Source organism: Phoenix dactylifera, chromosome 13 (assembly GCF_009389715.1).
Source record: "Phoenix dactylifera cultivar Barhee BC4 chromosome 13, palm_55x_up_171113_PBpolish2nd_filt_p, whole genome shotgun sequence".
In the NCBI taxonomy this organism is placed as follows: Eukaryota; Viridiplantae; Streptophyta; class Magnoliopsida; order Arecales; family Arecaceae; genus Phoenix; species Phoenix dactylifera.
In genome coordinates, this window is record NC_052404.1 from 1,749,608 (window position 1) to 1,775,658 (window position 26,051).

General features: G+C 38.7%; 3 protein-coding genes across 3 annotated transcripts; 1 reads left to right on the plus strand and 2 right to left on the minus strand.

The window, feature by feature from the left end:
* Positions 1-1,950: 1,950 nt before the first annotated feature.
* LOC103707270 (acidic leucine-rich nuclear phosphoprotein 32-related protein 1) lies at positions 1,951-5,713 on the plus strand. Its single transcript, XM_008791692.4, has 2 exons — positions 1,951-2,649; positions 5,133-5,713. The coding sequence occupies exons 1-2, from the start codon at positions 2,221-2,223 to the stop codon at positions 5,388-5,390; spliced, it is 687 nt and encodes a 228-aa protein (XP_008789914.1). The 5' UTR covers positions 1,951-2,220; the 3' UTR covers positions 5,391-5,713.
* A 1,752-nt stretch (positions 5,714-7,465) lies between these two features.
* Positions 7,466-19,168, minus strand: LOC103707272 (ATP-dependent Clp protease proteolytic subunit-related protein 3, chloroplastic). The gene is made up of 10 exons (XM_008791695.4): positions 18,805-19,168; positions 15,876-15,977; positions 15,605-15,727; positions 13,810-13,869; positions 12,498-12,594; positions 12,320-12,393; positions 8,515-8,568; positions 8,356-8,439; positions 7,970-8,086; positions 7,466-7,817 (listed from the first exon to the last, which is right to left on the minus strand). The coding sequence occupies exons 1-9, from the start codon at positions 19,102-19,104 to the stop codon at positions 7,991-7,993; spliced, it is 990 nt and encodes a 329-aa protein (XP_008789917.1). The 5' UTR covers positions 19,105-19,168; the 3' UTR covers positions 7,466-7,817; positions 7,970-7,990.
* Positions 19,169-24,064: 4,896 nt separating this feature from the next.
* Positions 24,065-25,905, minus strand: LOC103707273 (stress-related protein). Its single transcript, XM_008791696.3, has 3 exons — positions 25,730-25,905; positions 25,362-25,589; positions 24,065-24,851 (listed from the first exon to the last, which is right to left on the minus strand). The coding sequence occupies exons 1-3, from the start codon at positions 25,760-25,762 to the stop codon at positions 24,348-24,350; spliced, it is 765 nt and encodes a 254-aa protein (XP_008789918.1). The 5' UTR covers positions 25,763-25,905; the 3' UTR covers positions 24,065-24,347.
* Positions 25,906-26,051: the final 146 nt, after the last annotated feature.

Below are 26,051 nucleotides of genomic sequence, written 5' to 3' on the forward strand. Positions count from 1 at the left end.
AGTGAGCTCTCCTCACCCTCCCCACCTTAATGTTTATTCACCAGATTTTGTAGCATATACATGCACATAGGACTTCAACATGAGTGCGATATTGAATCCAAAAGAGAAATAAAAAAATAAATGAAAAAAAAATTAGAGCAGCTCGGAGAAAGTAACAAACACAAGTTAATTTTGATATAAATAAAGATTGATAAACGAGTTGACATGGGACATTTGAGACCACTATTGTTCTTGTTAGAAACCATGGGTTGGTTCCAATTACTATCATCAAAAGTTACAGTACTTCCCAATGAATTTTGTCACTGTATAGACCGCTGTTACGTGGCATTTTATTGGATTAAGTTCTGATAGAATTCATAGCCAGGATCTGAATAGAACGGATGTAAAAGTTCGATAATTTGATCGAACTAAATTAAAGTTCAGAATACAAATTAAAATCTCTAATAGTTTAGAATTTTTTACGTAGTTATTTCTTAAAAAATTAAATAATTTGAAAAGATATATGAATATATTACTCTCGCTTCCAACGCCATTTTTAGTAAGGTTGCAAATGGGTCGGGGTTGCCCGTGACCTGACCCGCTTGGACCCGATCCAACCCATGTTAAAGGATCCGTAGGGCCGGGTTGGGCTCTGTAATTGGATCCGTTCTATTTTCGGTGCTGGATTTTTTGAATTTCGATCCGACCCGATCAAACAAGATCTGTTTGAAATTTGGGCAATTTTTGATTTCCAACCTTATGATCTGATCCAATCCGACTCGAATCGAATAAATTATTTGAGCCCGTGGGCCATAGGGTGCAGGCCTGGCCACCCAGCTTGGTGCTTAAGGCTCGGCCGAGAGTGCTTAAGAAGTTAAGGGTCTCTCATCTCTATTACTCTTTAACTCTCTACTATTCTCTCGATTCATCTCAAAAAACTGCACCCCGCATTTGCTGACAAGATGATGAGCAAACAGCAAGACTTGTCTACCTTCCCTCCTAATTAGTATGTAGACAGTCCAACATTGATTGCCCAAGTTTTCAGCAGCATTGGAAAATTCAATTTTAAATCAGCCACTGTATGCTTTGTTTCATTATGTTCTTCATCCATCGCATTAAAAGATGCTCATGGTTTTGGCATGGTTGGTGCAACTTGCAGACACAGAAATCAGAACGAAAAGATAAGAAAAGTGAGGCTTCAGGCCGAGAAGGTGATCGAATGCTAAAAACAGTTAATTTTTATAACCATCCTTAAATATACGATACCTGATCACTCTTCAGGGAACTGTAGAGATTATAAATGTTCAGATTTCTCTGAATTGTCCGTGCTAGGCTAAAGTTTGGTGGAGAAAAATTTCAGATAAAAAATTCACCTTTGAAGAGGTAAATTATAATTTTTTATTATAAATTATAGTATAATCTAATTTAAATTATACAAATTTTTTGGATTGGAGTTGGATTATACTTTATGCATGGATCAGATCCCACTCGAACGGTATATTGAGTCAGAAATTGTAGTCGTGGATATGATGCGATCTGATTTTTTATTTGGCTGAATTTGGGTCTAATATTAAAACCCAAACAAAAAGTTGGGTTAGGTCGGGTCACTTGCGAATTGGGATCCCGTCGATCAGACCGATTTGCCAGCCTGTCGAACGCTCCAGTCACGTGCACACAGTTATCAATGACATGGGCATGCGTGCCCCACGTAATTTCTCGCCACAGTGCCGATCAAACGCAAGTGCTTACGTGGCAAACGGTCCGAGCGTCCGATGTAACAGTCTGAGTTCCTCCGCGGGTGAGCATACCAACGGATCAGGACAATCACGAGAGCGGAGGCGTCTCTAACGAATCTGGAGTCTTCTCCACCCCCAAAATTTATTAATTTTTTTTCTCTCCAATTAATAAACGATGTCGTCAGCCCTAGGAGCTCCGGCACGTGAGCGGTGGCACCCGCGGGGAGCACAACTTGGAGGGCTGCAGGCACTTACCCTTGCTCCCTTCCAACGCGACTCTAAGCCGTCCGATTCCATCCACGTCATCGATCCGCGTACTCTCACTAGTCTGGACGGCTCGGATCGCGTCCGAGTAGAATCCGACGCAACTCTCTCTCTCTCCCCCCTCTCTCTCCCCCATCCTCAGTTTCTCTCTCCCTTGCCTTCTACCAACTCTTTTTCCCCAAAATTCTTGAAAAAATTCCCGAAATTTTAGTTTAGTTTTATTTTTTTTTTCTTTATAGAGATGAAGGGGGGATCGGCGGTGGAGGACGAAAGGGAGATGGAGATGGCAGCCAAGACCAAGAAGGAAGAGAAGAAAGAAGAGGTCAAGGCCATGAATGGTGCTGTTGATAATCATGGCCGTCATGGTGATGGTGATGATGCGGAGGAACCGGAGGAGATTGTGGAGCTGAAAGATGTTGATGAGTATGAGGATGGTGATGATGATGGAGAGGGCGAAGAGGATGATGATGACGATGAGGATGAAGACGATGATGATGAGGGGGAGGATGATTCTGACGATGATGTGGAGGAGATCTTCCCGCCTGGGACTGGACCCCAGGCTCAGTCGGTGGATGATGATGAGGAGGAGGAGGAGGAGGAGGAAGACGAGAGTGATGATGAGGATGACGGAGATGACGACGACGACGATGATAGCGACAAGGAAGAGGAGGTATATATATATATTTTTATTTTTTCTGCACTTAAATTTAGTTTTATTGTATTTTGTCTTATTTTTATGACATTTATTCGTTTTAATTTGTATATATGGGTAGATCTGTGCTTCTCTTACCGAAATAAAGTAGAAGATTTTCTCAGTTATTTTGATGAGTTATTAGATTATCGTGTTTTATTTAGATTTTTGTGCTTGAAAGAATAAAAGTTAAATTTTTTTTGATAGATCTGTATGGTTAGATTTGTTGCCAAACAAGTTATAGGATTTTTTTTGTTTTAATTTTTGGTAACTTATTATTTGTTTCAGTATGTTTTATTTTGAGCACTTGTTTGATTTTTTTTTTTTATATTGTTATAGCTGTATTTAGGGTTTTGGTACCATGATGAGTTGAACTATATGAGGGAATGTTTCTATATTTTTTCTAATTTTTAATAGGTTTATATGTTTATCTCTCAGATTCGGACTCAAGCGTATTGTATTTGAGTTTTTTCCTTATAATATATAAATATATGAGCTGATTTAATTCGGCAATGATATATTTTTCTCTGTTAAGTTCTGGATCTTGAGCTTATGCTATTCTTTCTAAATAAACCTATATCTAGCAAGCTCTGTGTTATGGACTAATACAGTAGGGTTAATTCCTGTAGATATGCGTGTTTTTAGATGTGTAGTCTCTGAAGTTTAACTAGCGGAGGTCTTTTTTCCCCCATCTAATATACTCCGTTTATTTTCAAAAAAATAAAAACCATAATGTATCTCCTTTTTCTGGTGATTTGGAATGATTTTATTCATCATCTTCTTTTCTTGGTTTTGCCTTTTTTTTGTTTGAAGTATCTCTGAGAGTCCATTAGTGGTGTAGTTCATATGATTGCTCAATCTTCCTCTGCTGTTGTTTGTTGTTGCCTAGAAGCCATTGATACTTGATAGTGTGAACTGGTTCCATGTTATATGCTAATACTGGCATGTTTTCTTGTTTCTAATTTCTCAACAATAATACAACTGCTTATGAAAGGATTTTAGGGATTAAGAGGAAAGAGTTCTTCTATGCCATTCCTGGTGTTGGCTCCATCATATTTTGCTGCCTCTTGTTTTTGGTTTTGTTTTTCAGTTTTGTGTTGTGTTTTTTGCTCAAAAATAAAATTGTGTTGCTAAATGGTGCGACATCCTTGTTAACTGATAGGAAGGAGTGACTTTGGCAACTATTTATTTTCTTAGTCAGTTGATTTTGTTTGTTCGTTCTGTTTCCATTTTCTTGTTGTTCTTGATGCAGTTATTGTGATCCTGGACAGTGGTCTCTCCAAGTACTGCACGTCTAAACATATTAAGTTGTTGTTACTTGTATTGTTTTGCTTATTTCCATAAATTCATCCTTTCATCTTATAATTTTTAATATGAGCTTTCTAGTTCATCATGTTTGTGCTATATTTGCTGCTTGCCTTGGAGTTATCACAGAATCTCTGTTAAATTTAGGTAGTGGCTTATAGATATTTTATTCTTGGGTCTCACATATTATTAGCTGTCTGGTGTATCTTTATTTTTTTTAATAAAAAATTAAATGGTAAACTTCTGCGTCTTGACATCTTGGTACCAGCATGTTTTAATATCTATCATTGCAAATTCTGTCCCCTAGTGTTTAGACTGACATTGTAATACACTAATTATTTTTGATTTATTTAGAGAGCTCAGTGTTTTTGTGAAACATGTCATGTGCTATTTGCTTAACATCTGTGAGTAAATCATGGGGCTTATGACTATAATAATTTATTGTCACCTGTTAAGTGTATAACTGACCCCAGGTTTGTAGCCCAAGATTGCCAAGGTTTGCTGAAGATCTTATAGTGCAACCAATCTGATTTTCCCGGTGCACCTGAGAATTGATTTGTAATGAAGATCTACGAACCTTCAGTTTTCAATAATAATTTCACTTGGAATCTCAGTTGGACTAGATTGTTTTATCCTTTATTCTCAACCATTCATTTTTGTTCCACCTAAAGCTGCATGAGAATTTTCTTTTTCATAAGCTGGTACAAAATTTTCTCCTTTAAAATTCATCTCTAATGATGGAATGGAGGATAGGTCATTTTTCTAGCATAACTTCTGTATCAGTGTCATGCTTTGAGAGAGAGAGTAATACATATTAACTAGTATAAAATACTCTCTTATCCTGGACATCACCCACTCTTTGGAGAAGGATCCAAGTCCTAGGTTTGTGGTATAATATGTGTTAACTGTCCATCTTAGCGCTCTCTCTTTCTCTCACATGCACACAACCACACACACATAGATTGTTTCTTGTTCCCATCTGTAGCATTGACCTTTCCTTCTCGTGTTTTTTTTGGGAACCATCCTTCTGCATAAATTTAATTCCAAATTTTACATGAAAATTCTCTTTTCTATTTTTTTAAAAAAATTAAAGCATTTTTAGAACCTCGATGCACTTTGAACTTCTGGTTTTGTCTCTGATATGTCAAAACTTTTAGGAGGAATTGGGGACAGAATACCTTGTCCAGCCAGTAGGTCGTGCAGAAGATGAAGAAGATGCAAGTGACTTCGAACCAGGCCAGGAGAATGATGATGATGACATTGATGAAGATGATGAGGATGAGGCAGGTGGTGATGCTGGAAAGGAACAGACCTCCTCAAAGAGGAAGAGATCAGCTGCCGATGACAGCGATGATGATGATGATGATGATGATGGTGATGGTGATGAGGATGACGAGAGGCCATCCAAACGATAGTATATTTGTTACTAATTTGGCTGTTTCCGTTGACTTACATGTTAAGGTTCTCCCAAAACTCATCTCCCAATTCTTTCTGGTAGAAAATATTTAGGATTGATATGTATCAGTTGGGGATAATATTTGATATAAAAGCTTTTCTCTCACTGTGGGGACATGTAGAGCATCCATGTGACCGGGAAGGCTCGTCTCTCCTTCAGAAAGTGCCCATGCGAACTTTTTTTTTTTTTTTGCACTTTAGCCCCTTCTTGTCAGTTGGAATCTCCATGTACTTTGATCATTAGGCTTTTGCTAAAATGTTAATTTGCTGATGTCTTTGTTTATTTTGGATGCTTTATGTTGTTGATATCTGATTGCCTTCTCTGTAATATTCGTTTATGTGGCGTCTAGCATGACTTTTTATAGATTTGTTGTGAATGCTATTAGGAGGTTTTTCCTAATTTCCATGCCGATCTTCTGCTAGCAATTGCTCGGGAAGTGTCATGCAGGTGGCAGGGAATTTCTGCCACAGCATAAGCTGCAAGCTTCCACTCAAAAGATTTGAGACATGATCGTTTTAAGGCTCACTGAATACCGAGTTACCTGACAAGATTGGAAGAATTGAAGAAGCGCAGGAAAGAGAAACTATTCACACAATTGAGGATTATTAGCCATTTTCTTCTTTACAAGTAATGGACTTGGACCTCTGTTTCTCAAGCACTTGTCCGATGATGGTTTATCTTTTATCTTTTGTGTAAGTTGTGCTGGGGAATCTCTTATAATTCCATTTTGATCTATTTGATAAATATGTTGGATTCAAGTTGACAGATTTTTGATCTATCGTGTCCAATTCGATCTGTATGAGGTCTGATATGATTTGATGGCCACCTCTAATCCTGTGACTCTGGGATGGGGCCAAAACTTAGCTCTGGTTCTATATAAAGCTGTGGGCACCTGAAGGAGAAAAGAACAACCCATGGATGACAAGTAGGGGAGAGATTAACGAAGAAAGAAAGGAGAGGAACAAAGTGACACAGAAGGGGCCTATGGTTTGTACCAAAAAAAGAAAAAAGGGCGCCTATGGTCAAGTCCACCGAGCGTGCCCATGGGTCAATCCCGACGGTTGTCGCCGTACCAGTCTAAGCTTACAAAACCCTACTAGCAGAGCCGATTTTGAAGTCCAGCGGATTAGATGAGCCCTTCGCATGCAGATTTTGAATTCTATTACGTTCTCTGCTCGCTGTTTCTCAATTTCAAGTTATTGGCAGAGGTTTGGTGATTGTGGTGGTCGACCCTCTTTGGCAAGACATCAAAATGGATAACTTGAGGAGATAAAATGCAACATCTACAATGGTATCTTGCAGACAGTCAAGCTTCCGTGTGTGATGTATTTCCTCACTTATGGAATATATGATATGTTAAGCAACAATGGGCGAGATTTCTTCACCAAAAAAAAAGAAAAGAAAAAAACCGATGAGAAACATTATCCTCTTTTTCAAGCTTGTGGGTCGGTCCAAGGTTAAGAGGCTCTATACCTACGCACGGTTTGCCTATTTGCAGGCTTATCTGCCGTGCTAACAAGTAATCAAGGCGAAAACAGAATGGCATCAGGCTTTCATCCTCTTCTCTCCTCTCCGCCTCTCTTCCATCTACTCTTCCTTCTCTCTTGCCCAACTCTCCAAAGTCACCAACGCCATCGCAATTGAGGACTTATCATGGGTGCTGCAAATGCACGGGGGCCATCCATGGGCTATGTAAGGTGAGTCTGGTGCAACCAAGATGAAGAGCAGCTTCAGTACCAGCTGTTCCTAAAGGTAGCAAATGGCAAATGGGATGAACCTAGAGCAAAAATCATTGAACCAAAGTCACATCGGTGTGGCTGGAAGTGAACATTCTCAAAACTAGATATGTCAACATTTGATCCAATTCTGTTGGGATGGGAGTTGCTGGGTAAGGTACTTTTGATCAGTTTCTTGGATTGATCAAAAGGGGTATGAAACATTAAATAGCTAATCATACCCTTACTTTTCCACCTGTGCTATTTTTTAGTGCATAAAGCGGTATATTATGACAAAGATAAACAACATATCAACTGATTCCGCACAGAAATTTCATTAAGAGCAAATTTCCTTTTATCTGAAAATTTAAACAGAAAATATCGTTGGTTCTGACATATTAACATGTAACAATCTTCTAATTTCTATTCTGCAAGCTCTATAAGTACATAATATTGAGGTAGAAGGGATTGACCACCGCCACAGACGTTCAGCACAGTCAATTACATTAAGCATTACAATCAAGTTCCATTAAATTTAGTTACGGGTGCCAGTTCTCTTATTTCCCTACTTTTTCCCCATACTTTTTTCTGCATGAAAGGCATCCGCACCTGGAACAGCCACTGGAAGGCCTCCATATCCTAGCGTAACATCCTTACATCTGTAAAATGGCCTGAAAAAATCAAAGCAATTAAGAAAACAAAATGATTGACTCGTAACCATGTTATCTTTACATATGCTTCAAGGGAAGAAACATTTGATGACAACTTCAAGCATTTAAAACTTGAGATTTGAAAGCATCCAGAAAAATGTAGAAATGCTTACAATTAATCAATCTAGTGAAAATCACATCCCATCAACAACTTTAATTCCTGCTCGTTTGTCCCATTCCTCAGCAGAGAGAGCATCTGCCATTATCTTCTCCTGGCCACGCCAAAGAATCTGTGCCACAAGTACAAATAAATGAATAAATAAAAACCAGCCCATAATTTTTTGTTATAATCAAATCAACCCACATTCTCATAAAGCCACCGTTAAAATCTCTGAACAATCGTAGCCAGTCTTAATGGTTTCCAACCGGATATGGGAAAGGGAACCACAGACATGCTTCACCATGTTTTGTCGTGTTCTAGAGGTTACTAACTACGTGCAATAACTAATAAGTTGAGCATGCGACAGCCGGACATCACCAACTAAAGAAGAGCAAGTACCTTGTCAATGACCCCAAATTCTTGAGCCTTAATTGAGTCCATATAAAATGGTCTCCGCATCAGCTTCGATACTGACTCCACAGGCTAATTAACAAAGCTTGTCAGATTTTCGGCTGTAATCTATAAATTTACAAATACAAGAAGTTTTCATATACTCACATTTCCAGTGTGCTTTGCTAGAAGTTTAACGAGTGTGTCCCTATTATTTATAATCTGTTGAAATCACAGAAGTATCATATGAATTAAAAAGGCAGGGATAGGTACACTTAAAAAAGGAAGGCAAAGTATAACCAAGTTAAATACACGATGTCAGGTCAACTGACTAAAATATGCATGTAGAATTTGTACCAACATTCAATAATTTAAATCATGAGACAAAAGATTATTTACACAAACAGAGGTGGAATTTCTTTAAATATAACTTTCAGCTGCTGACATAAATCTAACATGAACAATCATGATAGTGAGGTAAAAAGTATTACACTAATAATGGAGTGTTTCACATTTACTGACATATGCCAACTCAACTCAAGAAGTAGCCCTAGTTTAGCAATATTTTATTTCCTAGGGGTACAACTCATTTAAGCTGAATTAATTTTTACATTTCGAAATTGGATCTCAATTAACAATATATATGTTGACAAATTGCACAAGACTGCACGGCTCTAGCATTACAGATCTAGCCTCTATGCCTCATGCCTATGAACAATAGCTGATCTTGGTACCGATCAACTAGCCGCTTTATGAAATTCTCTTTTCATGAGAACAAGGAGAAAATTTCTTTATCCAAGCAAAATTATTATATTCATAATAAAATAAGATTCTGAAAATCAATATATATCTAGCGAAGGCTCTGAATAAGAATGATAGATTTTATAGATAATTAAAAAGGCCAGAAAGCAGATAGTTAATTGGTAATTGCAACAATGATAATTATGAAACTTTCAAAGGACTATCTTTCTACAATGACGTGGGAAAGAATATCCATATTTTACAATGTAATAAAAAGATGATTAAAAAAAAGTGGCATTGAAGCTTTATGAAATCCCAAACCACATCTGCTATGCCTTTTCAAGAATTTCAACACCCGATACAGAGTACATGTAATGTCACACTACATCCAACAAAAACTAAGTTCAATGAGGTAAAACATATAACAGATTCTCATGTATTCCACGCAACATATACTAACTCCACATTTCATTGGAACCAAGCACTTTGACAACGTAATTGATTAGGTATTCTAACGTCTGGAAGCATGCTTTAGGCCATCAATTGAATTAATCCATCTTGCCTTGGAGCAAGCATTTTGACGACATTTTCTCCTGCCTTGGAGTGGCAGACCCTTCAAATTGGGGTAGTGTTTAGCATTTCATTAAGAACATTGACTAAATGGATTTCAACCTACACATTAATATATACCAAAATCTTTTATGGACTCGGATCTCAACCTACAAGCAGTAATAAATTCCAAAATCTTTATGGACTCATCCATGGAGGCATCTTAGATCGCCTCATAGTCAATCTCATCTTCTGTGGCAAGTCTTTATATGAGAAGCCTTGCCTTTGCCATCAACACCTTTTCATCCTATAGACCCAATTACACTCAACAAGCCTATCCCTTTTAACTGGATCCACTAGAGTCCATCCTTCATTTACATGGAGTCAAAACTTGGACTTTATTATTTTCATATGCTAACCCACCAAGGATTGAGCCAGACCAGACATGCCTGTAAGTATACGAACCAACATCTAGATCATCAAGGATTGCATGAAATATATTTCACATAGAAGGTGGACCACTGTAAAGATCGAAAGGAAAGCATTAGACTCACTAAATCTCAGTGGTACTGCAATAATTAGAATCTAGGGCCTAGGAAACAGGAAAATCTTCTATGCCTCCTCCAAGTTAAGGTTGCTTTTGAGGTTGCTTTCTTTTTAAAAAATAAAAGAGAGCTTTTTATTCTTTGTTCTTCCTTAGTCTCACATGAATAGCTAACAAAGAATTGCTTAACTTGATACATTGTAACTCGTTTGGCTACTTCTCACACTCCTGCAGGACAACCTGAAAACCTCAGGTCTTGTACGTTAATCTTATTTCATGCCCAGAACTCATAAGGAATCATTCCTGTGGATTTCATGCAAGTTCCTTATGACAGTCCCACTAGCAAGTCCCACCAAAACAGATGGATAGATTTAACATTCTAAAAATAAAGGACATCATTTCCATCATTTCAAGGGTTTCTTCTTATGGACATATTGTTTTGTTCAGCTTCAGCCAGCAGGAGGTCCAAACTTGGTAAGAATCTTGGAAACTATCACTTGTAACCTAATCCAATTCATACCTCTCAATGCTTCTTTCTTTCTGATCTATTGAGCTCAAGTGTTCAACATGGATGGAGAGCGGCAGCACTGATCCACATCAATTCATCCTCATCCCAGGTCTAACTTCTTTCCAACCCTCAAACAACAAGACCATAATGACAATGCTCTTTCTTCATCATAATATGAAATCCCTTTGTAAAGCCAACTCTAGCAATCAGTAAAAACTACATTGTTTGTTCCAAAAAGTTTCCAAACAAGTGCTATATTTATGGGCAGGCAAAGGGGCTCACAGACACCATAGAGGAATGCCGTTGGATGAAGAAGACCATCCAGTGGTGCTTGAGTTTTAACTTCTGCTGGAGTTGCAATAGGGCTGCATTTGGTTTGGGAATAAGAAAAACCATAATAGGAATTTTATGCCCATTGAAATAGTTATGCTTCTGATTTCTGTTTGGCTACAATTTCTGGAACACTTTTGGCTGAAGGTGTTTTTGTCATGAAAAAAGAGGAAGCAGGCAAATGATGGCCCTATGCTAAGAACAGCTTATGGCAGATTCCCCTGAGAATAGTTATGCATAATATAAGCAAGTTTGACCAGCATAACTATTCCTTGCTTATACCTTTAATAAAGGCTGCTTGGCAGGCCTTGGCAGGCATAAGGTCTATGCAAGCCGCATGCCTGCTTTATTCCCACACCAACTAATGCCTAATTGCCATGCAAGATGGATTAACATTAATCTTGGAATTATCTTTTTTTTTCCTATAGTAATGAATAAGAAAACCTTTGAATTGTCCTTAAGAAGAGAAGAACTAATACCTATTAAGAGAAATGCCAAAGGATTCATTATTTTCTAGGGTGCTGTTTTGCAGTACTTGTAGATAGTGATCCTTCCAATTAAGATAATAGTAATGGGTGCATAAAATTTTGGTACTTAATGAACATTACTTTTAATCAAAGATCTTGTTATGTAAACCTTGACATTCACAAAACTTCCAATGATGATATGATATGGAAATATACTTTATTTTTGTTCCACATAATTGCACCAAAAAGACTCATTAACCCAATCCGATGGTCGTCTGAGGAAATAGCTGAAAAAATTATCTACGTTCCTGTAGTCTCATAACTAGAATTATCTTATGTATGACAGAATGTTACCTGGACATGCTACATGGGTGTCAAGTGTCCAAGTGTCCAGGAGTGTTGGATACGGGATCTTTCTAAATACCGGATATGGGGACATGCGTATATTATATAGATGTATCCTGAAGTATGCCATGATCAAGAGTTTGTTGGATCAATTGCTTTACAATTTCATACAATTTATAAAACATTTGCTAAATATTATATTAAACTTGAAAGCCTCTAGGTCTAGGTGCCAAAAGTTAACTATAATGATATCATGGTTCACGGTTCTGAAGTGTCAAGGAGTGTCATCAAATATTCAGGTGTCTATGCGTCCAGACACAGCAAAAAACCCAGATTTTCAAGTGTTTAGGTAACATTGTTGACAGTTATCAGATAGTTTATTGTTCCAATTGAATTGGAATTTAAAGCTTTACGTACATTGGACATGCACCTTTAGAAGTAAGAGTAAACAATGAGCTAACAATAAAGAATTAGTTAAACAAATCAGACCTCCTTCGCACGAATAAGCACATCACTGGCTGGCAACTGCCCAGTTGAAGGAACACGAGGTTGTTGAATCATAGCTGACATAAAAGTAAACATTTTGCATGTCAATCAGTACACTAATCGAATATGAAATAAGGAAAACTTTCATATCGTTACATCACACTATCATATTCCAGCATACCTTTGGCATGAGGCATCATAAATCGTCTACCTTTCTTTCCTGCAGCAAGAAGTAGACAGGCCTGACCTATTGCAGCTCCAACAGCTACAGTTTGGATCTGCATAAGCAACAACAATCCCAACAAAAGAAATACATGAACAAACATGAAACCCATTTTACTGCAAGTTGTAGAAATCATATAACTTTAATAGGAAGTGCACTTCAATAACTACAAGAGGAAAAACTCACAACTAAAAGAGAAGGATACCACCTCAAACGCAAGATGTAATAATGAAAAAAAAGGTATTTCTGTTGACTAACCCCCTCCTCCCCCCAAACAAGAAACAATTGCCTGCCATCTTGTTGGAGGCCCCAAAGGCATGAGTACAAATGATACCATCGACGAGCACCGTATCAATGTCCCCTATTTCATAGGATGAAAATGCAAATTGTCATGGCTCCCCTTTCTCCTTATCCCAAGTGATATTCTCCACAAATACAAAAACAAGTCTCGATGATATGAGCTTCCACTTCAGTTGTAGTTTAAAATCAGATATTTTTGGAATGCAGCTGAGTAACCAAGCTCTTATCTCACTACTGCACCAAAGCTTTGATTGGGTCTAATTCATAGGCAATCAGCTATAAAAGTTCAAAGTCTTTATCCCGTCAAGGAGGACTCAAATAGGGCCTGGGACAATCTTGATGTAAATTACCAATATTATCACCATTGACCAACAACAAAAAATGATTTCTTTGGATAAGCACCATATCCACATCAACTTGCTTCTCTTTGTAATTTCAATATCTTAAATTTATCTTTGAATAGCCTCCTATTCTTCCCTGAAAACTACCCTCAGGATCATTTCATGTGCTTGTTAAACATTACTAGTTTGACCACTTCCATCCAATTGAGATACTTGTAAGAAAAGATATTACACAATCCATGACACCTCATCATCCATATATACCTCAGAAAGATTTAAAAGGAAATAATCCATACTCTATAAATTTAGAAAATGCTATACATCATCTATACTTCACACACAAATAGAAAATGACTAGCCAATTTGCATTCCCTTCTATTTCTGCCACATATTAAAGGCTGAGAACAGTAGTATATGGATCTCATTTTAAAGATGTCAAATTGGATCTTCTCAACTACCGCCAACATAGAAAATGAAAAAAGAAAAACTATGTACATTAGAGTAGTTTAAAATGCGCAAGCCAACAGATTCATTCAACAGTGGAAAATCGATGTAGTCAAAATTGTTATAAAAAGAGACAACAAGAACTAGACAGTGGCAAGCATAACATTGGCAAGAAATGCGGATACCTCATTTTTTAACTGCATCATAGCATCATAAATAGCAAAACCTTCTGTCTCCATCCCAACCTGAAATGCATGAAAATATATATTTAAAGAGCTGTCACTAATTCAAAGCACAAGAGGAAATGCTGACATTCCAGAAATCAATCCCTAACAGAGCAAAGATAAATCACAATGGTCAGTATTAATATCAATCAGGTAGATAATATGAAAATTTAACTGTTTTTCAGTATTTAGGACCATTGCTGAAACAGAACATTTTACAACCTGGCAATTCCTGCCATGGTAAATGAGCAAATTACCTCTTGTCATTTAGATAGATTATTGCTAGATTTGCTAGACACGCATTCATCAAGATGGTAAACAACAATTTGTGTGTAGCTAGTGAGACACTATGACCTGCTGCTTAAGCAAAAGCGCAAACAGATAGGCGATTACCAGTACAGATAGCAGTTGTCTCACAAGATCAAAATATACCGTACTTCAGACAATGTCCAATTTCAGGATGTTCAACAAGCGTGAGTACTTTATTTGCTTGCTATACAAAAAACATGAAAATTAGGTATGGATGTAAAGGATAAAAAGTTATTGACTATCCCTCACAACACTAAATTGGCAATTTGCAAGATCAGACCAGTGCTTTTTTTTGTATGTTCTAATTGTTGTCAGGAAATTAGATATTGCAACTGGAGAGCAGACAAACTGGAATGTCATCCAACCAGTACCTCCACCTAACCAGTACTTCTATCTTTAAATCATTCTTTTAAACTCCACAAAATACTCAAAAAAGTAGTGGCAGAGAATATAGAATCCTGCACCCACTAATTTAGGCATGTGTAAGCATGTGAAAAAATCTGAGAAGTCTTTTAGCAAGACCATCATCTGAACATAAATACTTTAATTTGAAAAAAAAAACAGAATTTCTCACAAATGTTGTATCAAAAAATAGAAGGAGAAAAAATTGGTTCCTTTTGTGCCCAGAAAGAAGAGAAACAAGCGAAACAACTACAAGCACGATCATAAGCAAAATTCTAGTTTTGTTCTTTATTGCAGAGAACTGAATGATAGATAGATCACACACTTAGAGGTGCACACAAATTCCAGTTTCTTAAAAAGAACTAGAGACCAGTAACCATCCACTAGGAATATATAAACATGTCTAAAAAGCCATGTTTTTTCATTGCCCGACCCATTAACAAGCAGATCAATCAATCATCAACATCATTGTTTTTAAGTCACTTTTCCGTACCTTCACTTCCAAATTGAACTATCAACCATCAACAACTCAAATTACTAGTTTCGGAGTGCTATGTCCAACACAAGCATCTTTCTAAAGCTCAAACCATCCCCCTTTATCCCATCCAACCCGTTATGGCAAGAAGTTCTACCATAACCACACGTATTTGTCCAAACCCCACAGCTTTCATACAGAACACTATTACCAGGCTCCATTAGAACATGGAGCCTGGTAAACTTTGAGTACATGGAGCAGAACTTGCTCCATCAGAATGTAACATATAGAAAATTACATAAAAAAAGATTGTGCAGGACAATAAGTCGAATTTCAAAGCATATTGGGGGGCATGGATCTCTATTAACAGACATGAACTCGACAACTTTTCTATGATTGGTTGTAGAAATATTCTTTTGTTGATTGTAGATGAATGCCACTGAGCATATAGTTTAAAGAGTACAAGTCATTCATGTCTATTTTAGAACACAACTAATGGAACCGACCCGTGGACAAGTTAAAATTTATTAAATGAACAAAGAGAAGAGCTAAGAAACCAAAATTGCATACAGTTTCCCCATCATCACGTGTTGTTCCAGTTGAATTGATATAAAGATAAATTGGTTGCTTTGGATCCATCCATTGCAGGTAAAGCATTTCGGCAATCACAAGCTCTGTGACAGCTGGCACCAACTAAACATTAAAAAAAGAATGGTTAGTTTTAGTAAAAATTAATTTTCATGTCTTCCTATAAGTATAGACATAGTTCTTAGAGCGATCTAGTACTCTAAGAACTGTCAACAAGACAATAGGGAGAACCTGGTGTGGTTGCAACACTTACGGGCATGCCAATATAGACAATTCGTCCATGGAGAAGTAAAGATGGCAAGTCTGGAGGAGGCTTTCTTGGCCTGTGTTCATTGTAAGAAACAGAATGCTCCACCTGGTTCAGGTTAACAAAAGTTAAAAGCTATTAAAATCATTTAGAATATATAAAGCATGAGTAAACATCAAGATCCATCCATGGAAAATTATTTCTGGAAACCTTACAATTTGGAAATAAGCCAAATAACAGCAACTATAGTAAAAGTAAAGCAATTTTGGAGATTGAACCAAAATTCAGATGTTTCCTACAAATATAATTTCATCTTAAATAGTAAAAAAGATTTGTTTAAAAGACACATAAAATTGCAAAAGTTATTACGAATCACTTTATATTACATTTCATTGATTAAAGTAAATAGAGCATTGCACATCATAAAATCTGAGAACTTGGCAAAATTCTGAAAATTCCACTGTGGTACATATGAGAGGGCATGCTTGCACACACATGCACCTGCATGAGCAGTTGGAATCTAACCTTTTACATTAAAGCTTGAGTGCTACAAACATATCACCCAGACAACCATTAGACAGGTTCTGGGCAATCAAAGCATCACCACAGGCTTGCTCAAGAATTTGACAACAAAATAATTCAGACCCTGGTCATGCCAAAATGCCAAAAATTCCATCGTTAATCAGTACTTTGATCGCTCATTGGAAAATAACTTATTGTGAGTTACTCACCTCATCTGTACCTTCAGAGGTGACTCCTTAACATGTGTTTATGTTTTTGTAGAATGTTTCATTGACGTGTTAACGTAGATCTCATGGACAATTACTTTATAGCACATTAGGTAAGAGAAAAATACCAGAATTCTCATTTTGCATGGTCGATAGTTAAAATGATACTGTAAATATACAATTAAGAGATTATACTTCATTAACACTTTTTTTTTATTGGACGATGGGGGGACCGGGAGGGGCAGGGGCTGTCACAACATTTATTTGAGAAGAACAAGTCATATACATTCAAAAAGAAAGGAACAGGAGAAGAAGAAACACAATGAGAATGAACTATATTTACCGTACTAAGGTGACAAGGTTGAGAAGGATCTGCCACAGATAGGATAAGCAAAGAATACAACAAGGGCAAAACATAAGACCATGTCATATAAACAAGCCTCTCTGACAACTAACAAGCAGCTCCTTTTAAACAAGAACAAGTAATATGACAAATGATAAGCCTTCAAATCCCTATGAGGTGGTGGATTTCGTTTGGATATCTGTTATGCATTGCATAACACCACAAGTAGCAAAAAACCCAATCCATTAATGAAAATTTATCACTGAAGGAGATATATCAAGGACCACACATCACTGTCAAGTAACAATCCCACAAGCCAAAATGTAGCATCGCTTGAACTGTGATGTCATCTCATAGAACTGGAAAATTAAGTTCTTCATCGTCATTATAACAACACAAGGAGAAAGTTCCATTGACCTTGATAACTTTCTTGACAGTGTTTTTCTTTGGGAGGATTTTCCGATGGTAGACCAAACCAAGGTCTTGATTTTATTCAAAACCCAGAGACTCCAATATTGACTGCTTAACCACCAAAGATACCCAATAAGTAGAGAACTTATGTTGTGATGTAAAGTGAAAATGACATTAATTTCCACCTAAAATATGTGAAAACTTCTCATTAACATTTTCAGTTAAAATGTTTAACCAAGTCTAGATTGACTTCAATAGTTTCATTATCACAAAGATGTTCTCTTTTAAAATAAATTACCTTCAGACTCCCTATCAGGACTTTAGATTATTCTGGAAAGCTTAGAAAAACTGAGCTGAGACACTTCCAGCATCAAATATCTGACTAGAATTTGAAATTGCCACCTTATGATTTTTATCCATGAACTAAGGATATTTTCCCATAATAATATATACTTCAATGACACAGCAAGTCTAAAATAGTTTTCTCTTCATCTTCATCCGCTGACTTCTCCACATATTTCGTTTTTCCTCTTTGAAACTTTTTGCCTGAGGGACCATATTGGCTCTTGATATTCTCAGTAAACAAGATCCAGTCGCTGTCTTTGTATTCTCATCCCTCCCTCTTTCTACCAAAAAGTTGATATACAAACTCATTTAGTTTTTAACTACTAAGAAATTGCACTTAAAATATTCTTGACGACGTTGAAGGTAAGAAATCACCACGCCTGCAATGGTATTTCCTCCGCCAAAAGCAAATCGCTCTTCCACAACACAGATCCTCTCAAAAACCTCTCCTCCAGGAGATTATGCACATAAAAAAATTATCAGACTTCTCAACTCCCCCAAAAAAACCCAAATGCCTAATACAAAGACATCAGCAAATCTGAAGGCTTCTCCTATTCAATGGCAATGCCCACAAAAGTTTCTTCCAATCATCAGTTAAAGTGAATAGCCACTCAATACATAAAAGAATTAAAAACAAATGCAGAAGTCTTTCAAGGTGATTTTACAGAATAGAAAGACGCAGCAATGCACTCATGAACCTTTTAAAAAGAAACCAAATTCAGAAACCCCCTTGACCTAAGTGCACTCCCTCCTTCAAGGCCGCCTGACCTAATTTTGACGAGTCTCCTTAACAGTTATAATACCACATTAACAAACCTAAATGGCCTATAGCTCCTAATCTTAACTGCCATTTAAACCCCAGAAAATCCAATTTTGAAAAGAATCCTCTTTTTACAAATCTCTCAATCCTCGGTCTCTTATCTTTCGTTCTACCACATATTCACTATACTATTGATACACAACATCAAAATAACCATCTAAACCGACCCTATCTCGACAAAACAGGATAATGGTAAAAGACATGAAAGAAGTTCCAAGTTTTACTAAATCCACGGAAAAAAAGGTTGTCTCCTAAAAACGAGCAAGAAGCGAGGGCCTCTTCCTTTACCTGGGCGGGAGTGGCCATGAGCTTGGGGCTATCGAAGATGTCGAGAAAGGGAGGGGTCTCGCCATCCAGCGAAGGGGGCACGGCGAGGGCTTCGGGAGCGGAGGCGGCGACGGAGGCGAGCTTGGACAGGAAGGGGTCCTTGGGGTTCAGGGGCGGCATCGGAGGCAGCGCCATCCTTCGAGTGCTCGCCGCTCGCCTGGGAGCGGCGGAGGTAGGAGAAGAGAAAGGGAAGGAGGAGGCAGGGACGGCCATGGGGATCTGGGGGCAGACGGTCCGAAAGCTCAGAGCCCCGACCGCCATCGTCTCTCTCGTCTCCCTCTCGCTCTTCGACCGCGCGGATATGGGTTTGGCTCGATATCTCCCACCGGGAGCGGATGTTCTATAGTTCGGCTCGCGCGAGGGGAAACTGGGCGGCTTGCGGGGTTCAGCCCACCCTGCCATGAACATAACGAAGGCCCAAGACGGCCCATTCATGGAGCAATATTTTTTTAAGCACATAAAAAGTGGTAGGCAATAGTGCAACCTGTAACTAAGTTTCGAATTATTAGAATGTTCAGGAAAGAACACCACCTAAAACAGTCTTCTTTGTTGAGAGTTTTAAGAGATATCTGATGAGGTCAAGGAAGATCGGCCTCCGACTTGCGCGTCCAGCGCTACGGAGGATCTGCTGCCCTCCGATCTCGTCTCCACTGGTCTTAGACAGCGGAGGCGACTGCTTCTCCTCAAATGTATTGTCCGCTTTTGGCACGTCGTGCGCTATCCTCACAGTTTTGTCCTATAAAAGACGCTTCTAAAGAGAAAGGAGTAGCCCCCCTCTATTTAAGAAACAGACATCTCCGCTGTCTAGTTGATATGAGATTAAGTTTGATCCTTTATTCTCACAACAGTACCACTATCCTCCAAACAAAGGAGAATTATTAGAATGGCATGGCCTTGTTGCCAATAGGTACTTATATGCACCTTATACTTCATGCACTTCAGTGCACTTTTATCCACCTGCAAACCACTAGTCTTTTGTTTTTTTGGTCAAAAGCAAACCATTAGTCTTCATTATGACATCCACTCAAGAAAGATGACATGAGTCATTGCATGTATGCATATGAATTTTCTATCTATATTAATTATTGTATATTGGAAAAATAACATCACATGTTTCCATCACTGCTTAGAACAACACTCCTATGTGAAAGTTAATGATTGATTGAATAATACTTGAGCCCCCGGTTATCATACATTGTCTCTAACACTATTCACCCGCTTTTGCTCTGGACCCATATCCGGCAACCAACGAACAAATAATTTTTAAAAATATGACATTTGAAAAAATGATTTCGGTATGTTTGATTGATTATAAAAAATACTAAATTTTAAAGTAGCTTATATTTAGTTAAGCATTTTTTTTGAAAAAATTATATAAAATATTTATTATATTTTTAATAAAAAAAACGTCTTATCCGTAAATTTTGATGTCCCAATTTTCAATCTTTTTTTTCATAAAATCTAAAAATTTTATCTCCATAAAAAATAATTTTTATTGACTATATTATTTTATTTAGCAAACCAAACGTGTCCTAAGTGATTGATGGAAACTAGCGACCGGAAGAATTGTTTTTGGAATTGGAGCAGAAAGAGATCACCACAAAAATCTTCACTCAATAATGGATTAAAAAGGATAATTGTTGAGCATCTCACTAAATACATATTCGTTGTACTGGTACATGCAATGACGCTTATGTAAGTTCCTTTAGGGATTTTCATCCTATTTCCTAATAAGACATATTCGTACTCGCTCTTTATATGGTTGTCTTGATTCTTCGATGCATACTAGTTAAACTTAAACACCCCCAATGCATGGTGAAATAAACCTTTAATAATGATGAAATGAATATTTAAAATGAGGATTAAATTGTTGACATTATAAAAAAATATTATGAGAAAAACTTAAGTATATTAAAATAACAACAAAAGTACTAACTGTTCTGGCTACTAAAAGTAAATCTTCAAATATAAATGAAGGTTTTGAATAAATAATCAGTATCATGTTTTCTAAAAGGAAACTCAATATCATATTATAAATCAAGATATGATAAACGTAAAAAAGTTCATGAGTGTGATAGATAATTATTAAAGTTTCCAAATGCTGTTGAAAAGGCAATCAAATCAACAAAATAATTCTAGATGGGCTTAATTTGCTACAATGAAAATAAGTTAAAAAAGATTAAATTCCTGGCCTACTACATACTTAAAAGTAGAATGGATACAATCCAAGAGTAATGGGTTAGATGGAAGTCTAAATCTTAAGCTAAAAAATACTTTAAGTTAGATTTTGATTAAGCAAAATATAGAAGTGAAACATGATATATAAAATTATAATTTTTCTACCCGCTTACAGAATCTATAATTTTGTAAGTAATTTTTTTTGTTTCTCAAAAATATAATAAAATTATATTTGCTAGATCTAATAATATGATGTTTATTGATAGCTTGTGAATTTAGCATTAAATATCACTTGGTATAGCCAATACAAAAATTCCAGACCAAGTTAGCTTCAAATTCGGTTAATTAAGTATATCGATAAGTCTGAATGAATTAAGTTTAGAATTTTTGTTGTAACATAGTAGAAACGGTCTCAAATTTAATTAGGGGTGACAATTTTACTATATTTACATAATTTTTATATTTTTAAATATATGATATTTAGAAAATAAAAAACTGATTTAGGCTCAAGTAATAGAATTCTTTTTGACTTTTCTAACCATCTTGAGAAAGAGTGATTTCTCTCTCATACCCATTTTAGAAATGTTAACTCTTCTTTTTTTTGATGATATGGCACTCCAGATTGGTAGTAGGTTTGGAAGTAGGTGCATCAACGGCAATCCCATCAGCTGTGCTAAACCTTCCACCTCCTCTCCCAAGCATTAAGAAACTATATCTAGATGCCAGTGGCTACTTTATTCATGGGTTACCCCTAGTTTGTCCTTTGCGAGCCTAGGGTAATCATTTATCCCCACTAGTTTGTCCTTTTTTTTTGTCTAGTTTGTCCTTTGCGAGCCCATGCGGCAATCATTTATTCAGGTATAGCCTCCTTAATGTCGTCCTTTTCTTTTCGTTCAAAACCTCTTCAATTTCTATAAGAAAAAACGGTCCTCAATGTCATATTGCTTAATTGGTACAGCGGGAGTGTAATATTGATTCCACCAACTAATTGTGAGAATCGGCCATAAGGGCCATCCTAGATGAAGTCGGGCAGCATCCACCGGCTTCAATTCAAAAATTCAAAAATTTAAAAACAATTAGATTGAAACTGAGGAATTACATTACCCCGCTCGATCCACTGGCTGTTGAGATGATAAGGCTGCAAAGTTGTGGCAGTGACAACTCCACAGGCTGTTCAAACAGCCATCGGCCGTTGGATCGTGCACAACTGCCACCGTAATCACGGGCAGGTGCAACAACAACCAAGTTTATCTCCTTCCAAATATGTATAAATTCTTCCTCATCCCTGTGACGGACCACTACTGAGCTTCCTCTTTTTCTTCCCTCCATCCGGCAGCCGACGTACTGCCACAACTGAGCTCTGCCGCCCTCAAATTTTTTTTCTTTTTTCTGGATTTTGTTTACTATCTTTTTTCCTATTCCGAGATCCACTTTTTCCATCGGAAGTTGCCATCGCTGTGAGATCCACCGCTACCGCCATCTGCCGGTGAGTCCCCATTCTTGACTTGCTTCTTCCTTGGCTGAGGGAGATCCACCTTCGACAAGTTGGGGCGCTGGCCTTCCCTGCTTCCTCTTTCGTTCCCTCCTCATTCATGGTCGAACCATCACCATGAATGAAATTTGTTTGATATGTATATATTCTCAGCTCAACTATGATCTGGCCCTACCAATGAAGATTATTTGTTAGTGCTATCGTGTTGTAATTTGAGAAACTGGTTTCGACACCGAACCACTGGTGATTAAAATAGTGGTATTTGGATACCAAACCACCAGTGATTAAGAATAGTCGTATTTGGCACTTTGTGCATTCTGGCCCATGCCACTAGGTTATATGACCATCGCCTGATATAGGGTTTCCAGTATCAATTTATGAAAATAATAGTAAATTTCAAAAAAACATATGTATTATTCGAAAATTGATTTATTTCTAGTCAATATCTTATTCTTTAGCAATTATTTACTTGACATGCTTAAACCCTAGTTTGGAGTGTTATGTTGCTTACTGAGCTAGTGTAGTTCATTATTTATTTTTTCTCTATATTTACTCAAAACTCGGAGGAATGTGCCAGATCTTCTGAAGATATTCTCAGTACTTAGAGTTCTTGTTAGGCTATTTAGACTAGTTAGAACATTTTATTTGAATAAATAGTTAATATATGTTGACTTATATCACTTTGGGACAATTGATTGTAAAAATTATTTGTATAAGATCATGATTAAATTAATTTTCAAGAATTATTATTACTTTAATATGATCCATAGTTTTGTATACTTGTATGATCCGTCAAGCAGGTATGCGACATCGATTGCTCTCTAGGTTCGGGATGGGACATAAATAGAGTCGGTAAAACTACCAATCAATAGTTCTACCTTACTATGTGAATCACTAACATAGATTTTTCTTTTCAGTCGTTCTTTTGATGAAAGGTTTTGGTCCTATCGGCCAGATAATGATAAAAGATTTAGAAGAGTTCAAATTACTAATCCTACTACACCGGCTACACCCACAATAGAATAGACGTATTGCAATCACCAAATGCTTTAGAATGTACCAAATATTGTTGATTGTATAAGAGCACAACCTATCGGTCCCACCACTGGAAGCTATCTCCTCCTAGTTAGCTCCAAAGAGTCCATCATCATATTAGGAATCCTTCCTTCTAGCTTAGCCCGAAGACTGCGTCATTTACAGCTTTCCGGTCAGTTCATTGGATGGGAATCGTCGGTCACTTCATTATAAGTAATTTGGAATGTTGTTTCACTAATTCCTCTTTAATTGTCCTCCAATTAATACTAGACTCATCATAATATCAATACAAATACAAACAAATGATACCGTCCCACCCGAATGGATGCCATTCTCTGGATGCGAATTGCTAATGTCCACCCAGGCGACAGGTTGTTCTAGAGTCTCTCTTCTTTAACCAAAAGAGTCCTATCCAGAATCTTTCAGAAATATAGGAATAAGACCTTTTCCAAGACTTCACTTTCAACCTTTCAACAAGGCTCATCCACTCGCCCAATATTTCCAAATTCCAGCATATTGAACACCATCCCTTCAATTAAACGCTTCTTCGCCAAAATGTTCGATTCGATCACAATATTAGTGGTTTAAGCCTGCACAATAACGTTTAGATGAAGCTAAAACATTAAAAACCCTGTACAGGAACCCCATCCATCGTACTCACAGACCCAGCGCTCACTACCAACACAAGAACGCAACAAAAGAAAACAAAATTCTAAGGTTTTTCTAATAACTTGGTTTTTACATCAAACGTCTTCAGAGGTTGCCGTCGTTATCAAGTCCACATTCCCACGCACCACCGTCAACCACACTCCGCCGCCGCGGCAGCCACCGGCGGCGCCGGCTTGCTGCTCCCCGAGGGCGACTCCGGCGACCCGTCCCCGAACACCTTGGCGATCCTCTCCGTGGGGACGAGAGGCATGCACTGCGCCACTGCGTACCCCCGCTCCGCTGCGCACCCCACCGCCCGATTGTACTTCTCCGACCAGTACGCCGCCCAGGGGATCCCGATCTGCGCCACCTGGGGGAACAGCGGGAGACGGTTCAGTGACCGCCACGCGGCCACAGCGTACTTCTCGGCCACCGGTTCGTACTTCTTGTACAGCTGGCTGGCCGCCGGCTCGAACCGCTTGCAGCACGCCCTCACCATCCCGGCCGCCGTTGCCACCATCCCGGAACGCTGGACCTCGCCGGCGACGCACCGCGCCACCTGCGGAGCCTTCTGGGCCGCCGTGTACGCCTGGGCCGACGCCGACTTCACCGGGGATGGCACGTGCCGCTGCAGCTCCCGCACCGAGTCGGCAACCTGTCACGTGACAACAAGATCAAACAATTGCGTATTCTTACAGTATGCGACGTCATCCCTTGGTCGGATTTGGAAGCGCCACCTTCCAGAAAGGTTATAGGGCGCCGTATAGCATCGATTCATTTAACGTGCGCCGGGCTTCAAACGGCACACCAAATTTACGAACAAGGCCGCCCCCTGGGAACAAGGGACAACCGAGCGCGAGGACCGAGGTCACGTGATTTACCCCCCCCCGGGTGAAAGCACAAAGCCCGGCCGGGTGGGACAGAAGTCACGTGATATAACCGAGCAAGTTGTCGCATTACCGTGCGCAACCTGGGATCCAGAAGGCTAACGTGCGCCGGCGGATCAATTCGGGAGACATGCGCCGCTGGGATCTGAGCCGGCGGGCGATCGCCGCCGACAGGCTGAGTTCGGCCACCAGAACCTACCGGGCGGCTCAGAAGAGGAATAAAAAAGAAACCGACACAGCTAACTAAAGCAAGGAGGGGAGGGGGGAAATTTACTGACCTTGCGATCGACGAACTTGAGAAGCTCGAGGGGGACATCGTGGAACTTATCGTAGACGGGGCCGATGACGGTCTTGACGGTGCCCTCAACGGTCTGGACGCCGGGCTTCAGCGGGCCAGAGTTCTCCCTGGCGAAGTCGTAGAGGCTCGCCAAGCAAACCACCGCCTGCATCGCCGCCACGTGCACGAAGTCCAGGTACTTGAGCTTCGGCCTTCCCCCTTCCTGGCTCTGCAACCCAAAACCAACCATCAAAACCCTAACCTTAGCCCACCTCCAGGACGATCCAAAGCTCCATTTCTTCCCAGAAATCAAGCCAGACCCGCTAAAATTAGAAAAAAAACTTGAGAGATCATGGAAGAACTCCTTACGATTTCTTCGGACTCGTACTTGGATTCGGCCATCTTCGAGCGATTCAACCGATCTGGAACGAAGAATCGAAGAACCCTTGCTCCAAAACCTAGAGAGAGAGCAGCGAGAACTGGAGCGCGAATCTCAACTTCTCAACAGAAACCCCGGAGAAAGGCAGGCTCGTTGGAGACAAATTCCACGAGAGGCCCCCCTCTTATAGACGACGCTCTCTCATGACCGTTCGATCTACGTTCCATCGGACGGCTGTAGTGAAAAGTATGTGCTAGCCGAGTTGGGTAATTCAAACAAGTGACCTATTTTTGGGACAATCCGACGTGGCAT